Source organism: Seriola dumerili, unplaced genomic scaffold (assembly GCF_002260705.1).
Source record: "Seriola dumerili isolate Sdu_G_001 unplaced genomic scaffold, Sdu_1.0 BDQW01000161.1, whole genome shotgun sequence".
Taxonomy (NCBI): Eukaryota; Metazoa; Chordata; class Actinopteri; order Carangiformes; family Carangidae; genus Seriola; species Seriola dumerili.
Genome location: NW_019174416.1, coordinates 4,462,379 through 4,475,510, shown reverse-complemented (window position 1 = coordinate 4,475,510; position 13,132 = coordinate 4,462,379). Strand labels below are relative to the sequence as shown.

The following is a 13,132-nucleotide window of genomic DNA, read 5'->3' as shown; positions in this document are numbered from 1 at the left end:
GTTAATGGTTTGAGTACAGGCTTGCTGACAACATCCAATGCTTGATTCACACTGATGAAACAAACTGGGAAACGCTCCTTTGCACACTGCCAATGTTTTCCGCCATCTCTGTAAATGAGACCGGCGCCCAATGCGTGAAGATATTCCTTCACCTGAGCCGCGTAAACGTCAACCGCCAGCCAAGACACATACTGACAGATACTGTACGATGCGAAGCCTGGCTGGAGTTTGGTGGCTGAGCAGCAATGTGCCATGTGAAGCAATATTTACCCCTGGCTGTGTCTCTTCTTTTTAAAACTCCCTGGCTGTTCAACATGCTAATAACCGCGACCAGTCTTAAACCCTACTGCTTCATTCGGCACCCTGGCCCTGCTATCTCGACTCTGATGGCGTGCCTCGCAGCTCTGGGGCTCAGTGAGATGGGGACAAATGTGTTGTGTCTGTCTGTGTGGGGAAGAGAGAGAGATGGAGAAAGAGACAGAAAGAAAGCAGAGGAAGAGAGAAAAGAGGAGGAGAGAGAGAGAGGCCGACGGGGCAAGAGGGAGAAATGTGGTGGCAGCATGTCAGCTTCTGATAAGGGCATTAGTCTGCCCCCTGTGGGTCAGAGTGAGAGACTGACACTGCAAGTGCTCACACACTGCCATGCGTGCGCGCGCACACACACAGACACGCACACACACACAGACACACACACACACACACACACACAGACACGCACACACACACAGACACACACAGACACGCACACACACACACACACCTCTCTCTGTGGATGTCAGCTTTGCTGTCTGGGAGTAGTCAACAAAAAATAGATAAGACCTGCGCATGGCAAACAACAACAACTAAACTCTCAATCACTGGAGTCACTCTGAACTCCTCTGTCCAAACCGACACATGAAACACAGACACAGACATTTTTACTTCCACATATCTATTACTCACCAAATGTGTACAAAAAAAAAAAAAAAAAAGGGCCCCTTCATGTTGTGAACAGAAGGAGTCCAGAGATGCGAGCCAAGGCTGCAGAGTCCTGTGGGACTGACGTCTCTTTCATGTCAGACATGGGATCCATCCTAAATGGAGCAAGGCCTTTTATTTACCACACTAATTGACTGCAGAAGCACATGCGGAGCCAACTCTAAACAATGCCCCAGATCTTGTATTCATAAGAGAGTGTTTGAAGGACACGAGATAATCCCGGCAGCTTACGCTATGGAGAGACTACAAACTTGGGCAATGGCAGTGTGCTCAATGGTGCTGCAACATTGTTGGCTAAATTAAAATTATGGATTACTATTTAACAACTGTTTGCCATGTTGTAACAATATTATGCGTCGCAGCAGGCCTACTGCAGCTATGTCAACACTGGGGCACAAGGATGATTCATCAATGAGACAGGGGGAGGGATAGAAAAAGAGAGTGAAGGGAGTGGGGAAAATGAAGGAAGGCTCTAATTTGGTGCGAGGAGCTCACCAGAGGACACAAGACAAGATCAATGCCGGAGAATCACAGAGCCACAGCTTCAAAAAAGGAACGGACAGATATTTCTCTGTGAAGTCTACCACTCATTACCATTGGTAAGAGGGTGCGAGGAGGAGGAAGAGTGTGGGCTGTGGCAGATGGATGACAGGGAACCAGGGGGCTCCAGGCAGAAATCTCCAGAGCCTTTATAAGAGCTGGTTAGTCGGAGCACAATGGCCACAGAAGAGAGTCTGTGAAGTGCAGTGAGTCAAAGAGTATAAAATACCTGACCGTGAGAGAACAGGCAGTCATGGGACAGAATATTCTATTACTGTATAAAGGCAGGGATACAGCATGTTCTAAAGCATAAGGGGCATGAACACTGAGAATAATAGTCTTCTGATCGTTCATCAGATTGTAACAGAAATCAGATCCAATCTTGTTTTTCTCTTATCATCTTCTCTTTTTTCCCTTTTTTATTTTTTTCCCTTTTCTGTCTGTATGAACTTAGGACGTTCGGGGAAATAAATATCAAAGTTCTGCTATCAACTGTGGAGCTACTTTGTATTTAGAATCAGTGACATTTGAAGAGTGGAGACACTTGTGCAGTACATTTGTTTATTGTGCTCCATATCGACTGGCTGTCTGCCTCCGACGTCAGACTGCATTGCACGCACAAGCTGAGTGTGACTGACGGGGAGAGGCCACGTAGGGCTGTGGGCGCAGCCTGAGTGACAGGCCTGTGGCTAAAACTCCTGTGCGACCTGGGGACTAAGAGGTGGCCAGGTGTGTGGGTGTGATTGGTGAGAGCGGTAAACAGATTATTTCTTCTTCTTGGCAGCTCATGTTTTTTGTACAAACGCAGCCCCCACAAGCCAGATCTAGTTCTATTAGGGCCTTTACAGACATCAGTACGGGATATTAGCTACACAGTGGCCTGATTCCACCGATTGCTGGGCAGTGGAAACAAAAACATACGCTTAGGAACCTCAGCTAGTGGAAGACAAACCAATGCAGCATATGATGCTCCATCAAGAAGTGAGTGGGGAGTTCAATGTCACTGAACAAAGAACAGAAAACTGCAGCATTTCTATTTGAAGGATTTCATTCATTCAAGTGTTGGAAAGGTAGATAGATTATTAGACATACTGTCCTCCTCTATGCTTCCGTAAACAAATGCAGGTTCGTGTTTTGCTGTGCATGGACACGCCGATGACGTTGATGAATGATAGATAATGTCGTTCCCTCCTCCCCCGACTTGTTCTCAGTTCAACCCCCTCGTCCTTTTCTCTCATTTATATTCACGGTCGTCATTGTCAGGCATGTATTGAAAATATACTGTATGTCAGAATACGAACCAAAGCAAATATACCTAGGATGAAATATAAGCACAACACTATACACAAATATTACACATTTGTCATATCTAGAAAAAAATATGTGATCACAGCATACGCAGGATAATGTGATTTTTTGGGGGGAAATTGATCTCGGCTTAGCTTTGGTTGATGAGTGTGATCAAAAATGTGTCAGTACAGCAAGAAAGAATCATTAGTGCAAGTTAAAGTTTGGACTTCATTTGTCATTTCAACGATTAAAAAAATATATAAAACATATAATAAAAACAAATGATGAAATATTGTTTATCTCTCAACACCACAGGCATGCTGCTTTCACTGTTTTAGACAAACTGACACTTGATGTCTACATTTTACTTCTAGGGCCTTGTGCAATGAACAAAAAAAAAAAAAAAAAACTTTCCAAACTCCAGCTTTCCCCTGGGTGACAATGTCTTATTAATGACAAAAGTCAGAAGACACTAGCACGCCTTGTTCCAGCCAACAGGCAGGGCAGAGGAAAGGAAATAGAAATGTAGTGCAACAGCAGAAAAGACACATTGCTGGAATCCACTCCTGTCAGCTAATAAGTAAGGGTAGAACGATTAACCAATTCAAATCGACACTCCAGGCTTAATGTCTGAAATATATGTGCATTAATTCAAATAGCTCGAACTGAGCTAAAGCTAGGAGGGAATCAGAGCTGAATCTGCAGACTTCTCTGTATTAGAAAAGCTTAATATGACAGGCGTATTTTGGTTAAGTTTAGCGCCTACAAGTGCGGTTTTCTCCCGTAAGCCAGGGGAAGCCATGCTTACCCCATTAGTCAGGCTATTATTGTCATTTTAATAAAAAGATCAAATAACTTGTCTTGTCATGACAATTACCGTATTCTTATCTTGTTCTCACGGCCAGCTACTTTCTCTTTTTCACCGAATATCTTCAAATTACTGAAACGGCCTCCCTTTGGACGGCAAAGTGCGCAATTATTGGTCAGTTTGTGCAGTGTACTGAGCTGCTGCCACGCAGGCAGAAGCTCATATAGTGGTTAGATCTGTCGCCTCACAGCAAGAAGTTTCTGGGTATGAAGCTGCCAGCTGACTGGGGCCTTTCTGTGTGGAGTCTGCGTGTTCTCCTCTTGCCTGTGTGGGTTTCCTCCAGATACTCCGGCTTCCTCCCACAGTCCAAAGACGTGCAGGTTAATTGGATACTGTGAATTGCCCGTAGGCATGAATGTGAGTGTGACTGGTTGTTCGCCTCTATATGTCAGCCATTTGATAGACTGGCGACCTGTACAGCGTGTACCCCGCCCTCGCCCAATGCCAGCTGTGATTGCCCCCCCCCCCGTGACCCTAAAAGTATAAGCAGTATGACTAATGAAAGAATATATATGTATATATATATATATATATATCCACACAGACAAAGAGACAGTGGGAAAGTCTGAGACCACTTTCCCATGCTCAGACATACATGTGTGTTCGTGTGTGTGTATATACACTAACATGAGCACAGCACCTCTGTGTGTATGGTACTTACAGTAAGTACACTGTTGTGCCACTGTGTCGCTGGGAATGATCAGGAGGAGAAAACAAAAACAACCCATTCATGGGAAAGTGGTCTCAGACTTTTTGGACCTCACTGTACTTTTGACGTATTTCCTTATGATTCTTGTAATTCAGGCTTTGTGGACGAGTCAGTGCAACCCAGAATAGACTGTTCCATTTCCAGGGCTTTAATTGTAGTGAGTTGCACACTACAAAGCTGACACAACAAACTATTTTTCTTCACAGTAAACATTTTGACATTATAGCAACAGAAGCACAGGTGCAACTAACAGCATTTATAATGGCCTTATTCCATTGACATGTAAGCCTTGACAATGAGCCAGCAAGCACAACACCAGGGAACACGTGAATGGACTGCAGCCATGATTATCGGTTTTATTAGCCACACTTGTGCTTGTCCTGCTGTGACACGGCAGAATATCGGCTGTGTGAGAGGACCAGCAGTAGTTTGGCAGACAAGGCAGTTTTCTTGTTGTAAAAACAACATTTTGCAACAGTCACTTATCTTTTAAGGCGAATCACATGAAGAGAATTAAATAATTACCTTTAAGTAACTTTGACCAACAATGATAATTACTGAAGAGTGGGAGAATTAATGCTGCCTGGTTAAATCAATTTTTACTTAAAAAACGCCGGCAGGGTCGAGAAATAGAAATAGGCACAACCAGCGTGAAACCATCAATCCATCATGCCAGGTGACAACAATACAGGCTGGTGGTGGGGCTGTGATGCGGTGTTTATGTGCCAGCGCACAGTAGGATCCTTGAACCTATTAAGCATTATTTCAATGCCACAGCATATCTAAATATTTGAGGGCTTACAGTCAGTAAGTGCAATTTTATGGATTAAATGACTGTGTGTTTTAGTCAAAACATAGAAATCAGCCATAACATTGAAACTTACATTGTGTTTAGATATCTTATACAAACATTTTTACATATGAATAATAAAGATAAACAGCACTGTAATTTATAGAGCAAAATTAATTAAATTTGACTTGGACCACAATTGTCTTTTGTCTGATATAATAGAACACTAGTTCACTATGTCTGCGATCCAATAATTAATAATTTACACATAATTCAAATTGTCAAGAGTCAGTCTGGAATGAAATAATATAAGTATCAAGCAGGTTTCTGACTACTCTACAAAAACAGCAACGTCCCACAGGAAGGACACGTCGCAGAAGGAATTTATAGATACCGATATATGTTCTATGATTATACAGTTTGTAATGCGGCATTTTGACCAACTTGAATTGGTGGATGACAAATTCTGTGTAAAATGTGAGCACAATATTGTTATATGAAAAGAATCCTACCACCCTCCCACACAGATTACGATTTTCCAAAAACTATACTTCAAGGAGAACAATGTTCAAAGCACACAGATAGAGCACAGAGACAGTTCCAGGGTTATCAAAGTGACTTTTTATGAGATCATGATAGTAGTCTCTGTGCGTCCCATGAGGATTTCAAGACAGATACTCAAAGTGTTGCACTCGATGTTATGAAATACAGGCAAATCTGAAATTTTTTTTGTCATGAAATCAGGAAAACACTAAATTATTGAAATTGTCAGTGTAATGAGCTGCTTCAATACAAAAATTCTGACCTTCAGGAAACTTGTCAAAGCCTAGGTGTACCGAATATTACTGAATACTGATCGGTGAGTACTGATTACAGATTACTGATCTCCATATATTTCAACCTGGAGGGATTGTAAATACAGTTCACACTCATGGCAAAAGTGTGTCGTGACTTACTGAGGAAGTGAGCTCTTCAGATGTAGTGCGTCTTTTCTCTTACCTCGAGGGTTATTGAGAGCAGCTTCGGTGGCCTTCCTGCCCTCTCCACAGTGGCTCTGGTCGAAAGGCAGACATTGCTCTCCCGTCCCGGCCACCACCTCCAGGTTACGTGACGGGTCTTTTGGCTGTCCAAGGTTCCTCACCCGGTACACTCTGCGACTGCTGGTGTCCGACACGTACAGAACCTCCCCCATCGGGTCCATGGCCAAGTAGTACTTATGAGCAGGGCTGGTGCTAGTAGGAGAAGGTTAATCAAGGTCAATCAAGTTAGAAAGCAGAGTAAGTTTAGGTGGTAATGTGTGTATGCATGTATGTAAATCTTACCATGACACACTAGTGGCAAATAACAGCGTTTTGATTTTTTTTTTTTTTTTTCTGTTGTTCTATTTCCCCAGAGTGACACACACTGATGCTTCTTTATGCCATGATATGATGCAGTTTAAACTTATATTGACAGTGAGACTGGCCTATTTCAGGAAATTCTAATAATACTCAGTATTCACAACCACACAACACCATCAGTTGAAGTCAAGGCATTTAGCAGTAATCAGGTCATCCCAGTGAAAAGCATTAGTGTGAGAAACTCCAGGAGCCTGTGCTGGAACAACAAGATTAATCTCTTCTAATTTAAATAGTACAGATGGCCACAGCCATGGCAGCCGAATAATAGTTCTCAGTGATTATCTCATTCTTAGGATTTTGTATCAGTAAGTTTGTTAAGAAAAGAAAAATTAATAAGCTTACGAATTCAAAGTATTAAACCAGAGTCTCACATGTTCCTTGCATGTCCCTGCTAACACGAATAATCCCATGCAGTGAAGCCTACCTGAGCTAATCTCTACATACCTTCAAGATACGACATTTAAACCACTTAAAAAAAAGAACAAAACATTTTCACATTCACACGTCAGTTGAAAAAAAAAAAGTAAAATTCCCCCCAAAACTACAGTAAACCATCCTTTAAACAAGGAGAACTAGACCTCTTCAACAGGAAAATAGTGCCCCTGGATCAAGAGGCGGGATAAGGCTCTCGGTAATGTGCTCCACCTTTTCTACATTACTCTTTTATATGTGTAAAATAGACTGTACGCTGCATAAACCAGATAGTCCTTATATCAAGGTGAAAATTAAGTAAATCCTTTTTTTGTGGTATATCTATTCACTGTAACAATAAAACAAAACATGGACCTTTTTTTCTTATTTCAAACTGAATTTCAGTTACTCTGGAAAATAGCAATGCCATAACTACAGAAAAGAAATACACTCATGTTATAATACTCACTCATTTTTGCTCTTTTTGATGAGGACATAAAGAAGAGCTCTCTTTGGGGCCAGATGTACCCCCCTGTAAGCCTCTCCTACAGTATTGTTATAAAATAGTGCTATAAAGGGATGTACACTTACTTATGATGAAACCATGAGGGTATTTTTGTATGAGCCTAGATTTTAATGCATTAGTCATTTGTTCATCAGCATTACAGCATCCACATGTCAGGCAGTGATAAGGAACCTTATGCATAAATGTATATGCAGATTGAATAAGGTAGGTCATATTAATGCCTTGGTAAATCCTACCAATAGCTGCATCCTAATATAATGTTTCTGTGACATGATACCTGTTTTGCAAGAGTCTACTGGTGCATTATGACCGTGTGTCATGTTCAGGAATCATATGTTATGTATGTACTGTATGTCTTTGATTTTTTGATTTTCTGCGTTGTACATAATATGTCACAAATATAAAATGTTAGATGCTAGATTGTGAATGCTTTCCTTCGCTTCTATGGAACTTGCAAACTAAAGTGGGAGCAACAGGAGAATAGGTGGGACAATAACAGGGAGAAGGGATAACATGCAACAGAGGTCCAAGACCAGAATTAAACCCAGAACATTCATATGGCCAAATTTGGTCTAAGCCAGATGAGCTTTGAGGACACATAATTGTTTATTGTTCTAGTTGTAACTGTTAGTTTATGGGAGGTAACAGTTGACATAACACTGGAAGTGTATTCAGCATAAGGCTGAAAAATACACTATGTTTTATTTTCATACTGTTTTAATAAAACTGTCTTTTATCCTCGGTGTAACCCCTGGATTACACCTGGGACAGACACGTTGCCTTCCAGCTGCGACGCGGCCTTCGGAGCTGATTGCGGCCACTCTAGATTTGTGATTTCACCAGATGCGTCGCAGCGAAGTGTCCCAGAAGCAGTTCTCCGCTCTGCTCCACTAAAATTACGCACCTACTCTATTTTTGACATAAGTCACATCAAGCTGCAACGAGCGGATTGAGCCGTGCAGGAAGTCAGACACAGGAACAGCATTGAACATCGATTTAAAACACCCTTTCCAGATTCCAGACCGTATGTTACATCATTACATCAACACCATAACCACCAGGCCAGAAGTTAACCAGTCCTTGTGGGGTGGGAAGCCGTGCAGAGGACGGACCAAAACACAGTGACAGACGTGATGTCATACACTGGCAGCCAGTGGGATCCAGGGGTAAGCCTCAGGCTTCAGTTGGCACACCATGAGCACTGACTTCATTTAGTCTCATGCCGACTGCGAGCGATGTACTGTCCCTTGAGTAGGAGCGCCAACACTGTGCGCATGTAGCTGAACAGAGACGACTTTATTTGCTTCAATACATATAATCTTCAATTCATTAATCACAGAAAACCTTTTTAGTAGATTATTGTGTTGTATTGTTGAGAATCTAAATTTTGCACTTTGAACATTGTAGCTACCTTTTCACTGGCCATTTAATGAAAAACATCTTACGAGGGAAATCACAATGTCAAGAAAAATATTTCTTTTGTCATGCTTGTCAGTGGCATGTGCACCGCTTACAGCCCTAAAAACCCTTTAGACGTTTCTTAACATTTTTCTCAAATTTTACTAACAGTTTCCTATAATTGTCTGTTTGCCTTGCGCAGCAGTCGTGCACTACGAAACTATTCTATCCTCACTCTCTGAAGAGAAAACTTCCCTCTGATATAAGCCGGAAACTTCTCACAACCCAGAAAAAAAAGAAAGAAAAAAAAAAACACAGCAATATAGGCAAGAGTGCTGTCAGTCATCTAGTCCATTAAGTGCATAACTGTTTACAGAACTCTGCACTGAACTGCACATACATAATTTAAGGTTGATCCTAAGAGAGTTATTCGCCGTCTTCCAAAGTGTGCCACTGCTCTGCGCAGTATATCATATTTGTTGGGCCTCTTGAAGCAACCTCGAGCGTCGCATGGTGAGTACAACTGATTACAAATAACTTCACCTGTCTTTTCCTCAATTAGATGCTCACAGCTCGGAATACATTTATCCAGTGGACGGGAAATGAACAACAATAACAACCACAACACAAACAATCCCACTCTAGCCTCCCTTGTTCCCCGCACACATAATAACAACAACAATGATCAGAGTTGATAGACACAGTAATCTAGCTGTTCCTGACCGTCTCTCTGAATCGAGCGTCTGGGCTCTCAGATAATATTGCAGAGGACTTCCTTCCCTATTTGCTTTACTCTTTGCTCAAACTCTTGAAGGGAGAGAATAGACAATGGTTTTACAGTGAGTACATCCCATATTGTCTCCCCTCGGAGAGCACCTTGTTTTGAAGCCCTGTTGGCTGATAGGCACTTTGCTGGGAAGAATGTGGAGTGAAAAGCTTTGAAAGCTGAATATGGATGAATAATTAATGTATTTGACTTGGGAGAACAATAGTATAGAATAAAAGAGGAACAGTAAAAAGCTGGTGTGGAGAAAAAGGAGGAAGCGGGAACTAAAGGAGAAACCTCCGGGGTGAGGTGAGGGTACCCAAAGTGCCTTCAGAAGAATCCAGTTGCTACAGGCTAAGACCAGTGCTTCTCCACCTTTTTTTTTTTCTGATGTAAAGTTTCCCCACAGGTGTGTAGGATTAACTACAGCACCCCCCCACTGACACCTCTCCCTGTGCTCCAAATCTGAATCGATTTTAAACTGGATGTTACTTTACTATTAATAATATTAAAGTGGATATAATAGTGCATGGTACAATATTTTTTTCACATAATTCAACTGTGGTTTAGTTAAATTTGCATTCATACCATTGGCATAGCAAAAAGGACTGATGGATGTTTCAACCATTTAACCAACAGGCCTACTTTGAGCTATTTTGACCATTTAGCCAATACAACTTTACAACTGCTTATCCATAGATTTTAGCTAATTAGCTATTTATTCATACCTTTAGCTAACTATTTTAACTGGTTATACATTATTGATTTTATCCATTATATAGTAATTACATATTACTTTTAACTAATTAGGTTAATATTTATTCATTACTTTAAGCTATCTCTTTAAACATTTATCCAGTTCACACTATATCAGCCATTCATCCAGATATGTAATTATCTGAGCTACTCCACAATCTTTCTACTTGCCCCCTGGCAAGGCCAGAAGTATCCCCCCAGGGTACAAGTACCCCTGGTTGGGAATCACTGGCTTAGGCTTTCCAGTAGGTATTTACTATGGTTTGTGCATCACAGGCACATTTACATTTTCCCACTTGCAGACATTTGTACACACCCACCTATACAGTGCAAGCATATACACTCAGCCACGTTATCCTTTTTGCACGGTTGAAAACTCTGGCATGCTGGAGATATGGCATCTTGAAAACCCTTTCCCTTTTCAAATCGGATAAACTCTCTCTGTCTCTCTCACACCCACAAACACACGCACACACACACACACACACAAACACCGGCTCGATATAACCCCTGATAGTGGTGCACACGCAGACAGGCACTCAAACATCCGCGCGCACACACACACACACGCACGCACGCATGCACGCACGCACATACACACACACACACACACACACACACACACCCTTTAACATCTGTCTAATCTTCTGTCGAACATGGTGTATAGAGCTCACACAAACATCACAATGTCGAGGCCACACCAGGCCTCGCGCTTTTAGTCCAGCTCAGGAAGTGAATGAACCGCTGCATCCTCTAAACAGAGTTCTGCTAATCCTCTGAAACGGGAAATCCTTGACATTTTGGCTGATTTCCAGTTTACAAATTTAATATCACCCAGTGATATTCAAATGGGATTCAATAGATCTAACTGCAACCTGAGAACATGAAGATTTTGGGTGTTTTGTCTGTGTATGTGTGTTTCTGTGTGTTTGTGTGTGTCTGTGGGACGCAGGAGAAGTCAGGTCAATCCAATTTGCAGCAAACAAACCAAGATAAAGTGCTGTGAGACATTTTGCAACATATCCTATCTTTTCTCTTGACACATGTCTTTTGTGTGTATGTGTATATTTTTCTTTTGTCAAGATATATAAAAGAGGTGTTAATCACCAGTTCTCACCTGTGTCTGGTGTCCCGGTTCCTGATAATAAAGGAGTGTTTAAAAAGGAGAAAAGAGAAGGTAAAACAATAATTTGTGATGTTAACAAGAGTCACTTAGAATTTCATTGGCTACAATGAGTCAATTCTCTCCCTATAAATTGAGATTAGAGCTGATTTAGACAACTGTATTGTTTCACATTAAATATCAACCTAAACAGGAAATTTCTTGGCATTTCCTCCCAGAGGGCAGGGAAGTATCAAATACAGACACCATGAAACCTCCGTCTGAACCAGGAATATTAGTCAGAGATGATAATAATAGAGAATGAGAGAGTAAAGTTACATAAGAAGAACACATTACAGGACAAATGACTGTGCAATCCCATCGAGATTCTACGCTTGAGAAAGTACAGAAATAGAGACTGTAGTGCCTGCAGCGCAGTAGGAGATATCATCGTCATAATCCACGGGTAAAAAATATCTTTGTTTCACAGCAAAGACTTTGAGCTTCTCTCACATCCTAAAGAGGTAGATTAAAGCCTGTGATGCCTGAACCTCACATACTTGGCTTTTGCATGAAGACAAACTTCAGAGTGTATTCTGTTGAGATCAAAAAGATCACAACTGCAGATGCCAACCCGAGCTAATGCCATACTAACCCGTATCAGCCACACTAATTTTGTTTTAATTGTGCTCAAGTCAATCCAGTGTTCAGAATCTCACTGCTTCCCACTATGGGAGATCCCTGCCAAGATCAGACTGGTCTTATCACAGGCATACTCAACAAGAATCATGAGTCTCACTTGAGTTCAAGTATGGTTCTGGTGTATCCATCAGGATGGACCCTGCGGATGAAGTTGAAGTCGCCCACGTAGAGAGAGCCATCAGGGCCGCTGGCCAGTGCCACGGGGGCAAAGAGCATCATGTCTCTGGCTGCACCGCTGCAGCTTGGACCGCAGGGGACACTCCGGTAGAAGCCATTCCCCATTACAGTGCTGATGACAGGAGGCTGCTGGGAAAGGAAGACGTTTTCGCCGTTTCCTTTGTGAAGGATTCCTTGGGGGAGAGGAAAGCAATAAATACCTTAAAGGCCGTTATTACAGTGAGTGATGGGATCCTACATGAACACACAATTTCCTGCCAAAGTTAGAACACTTTTGATTATTTCACATGATTTCAGTATTTTTTAATTTTGTCCGAGCTCCTCTCACTGCTTTTTATGTAGGTGGCTTTCACATGAAGAAAGTCGATGTCACACACCTCTCTGCACCAATCAGGATTTAGCAATATTTGAATCTAAATGTGATGACAGCTATCTGGTCAATCAAATTCAACTCTTAAATCTTAATAAAGAATAGCTAACAATGTTGTTTTTTCCCCATAATATATGCATTGTATATTTAGTGAGGAATATTTAATGTTACAGACAAGTGCTTAAGATTTGAAACAACTATTTCCGGGGTTTTAATGCAATAGGTATTTAATGAGATGGTTTATTCATAGTAGGATGTAGCCTTCTCAGCTGGACTACTTCCTGTAATGTCAGATAAAGTAAACTAAAATATATTTAAAGTAGGAGCATTCTGATCCTTAGTCATATGG

The 13,132-nt window shown here is 41.6% G+C and overlaps 1 protein-coding gene across 1 annotated transcript in view; it reads right to left on the bottom strand.

The window, feature by feature from the left end:
* The window catches only part of LOC111226769 (teneurin-1-like), a 155,255-nt gene that overhangs the window by 36,282 nt on the left and 105,841 nt on the right, over window positions 1-13,132 (bottom strand). The window contains 3 exon segments of the mRNA XM_022752080.1: window positions 6,175-6,407; window positions 11,550-11,570; window positions 12,334-12,586. Coding sequence (XP_022607801.1) covers window positions 6,175-6,407; window positions 11,550-11,570; window positions 12,334-12,586 — 507 coding nt within the window.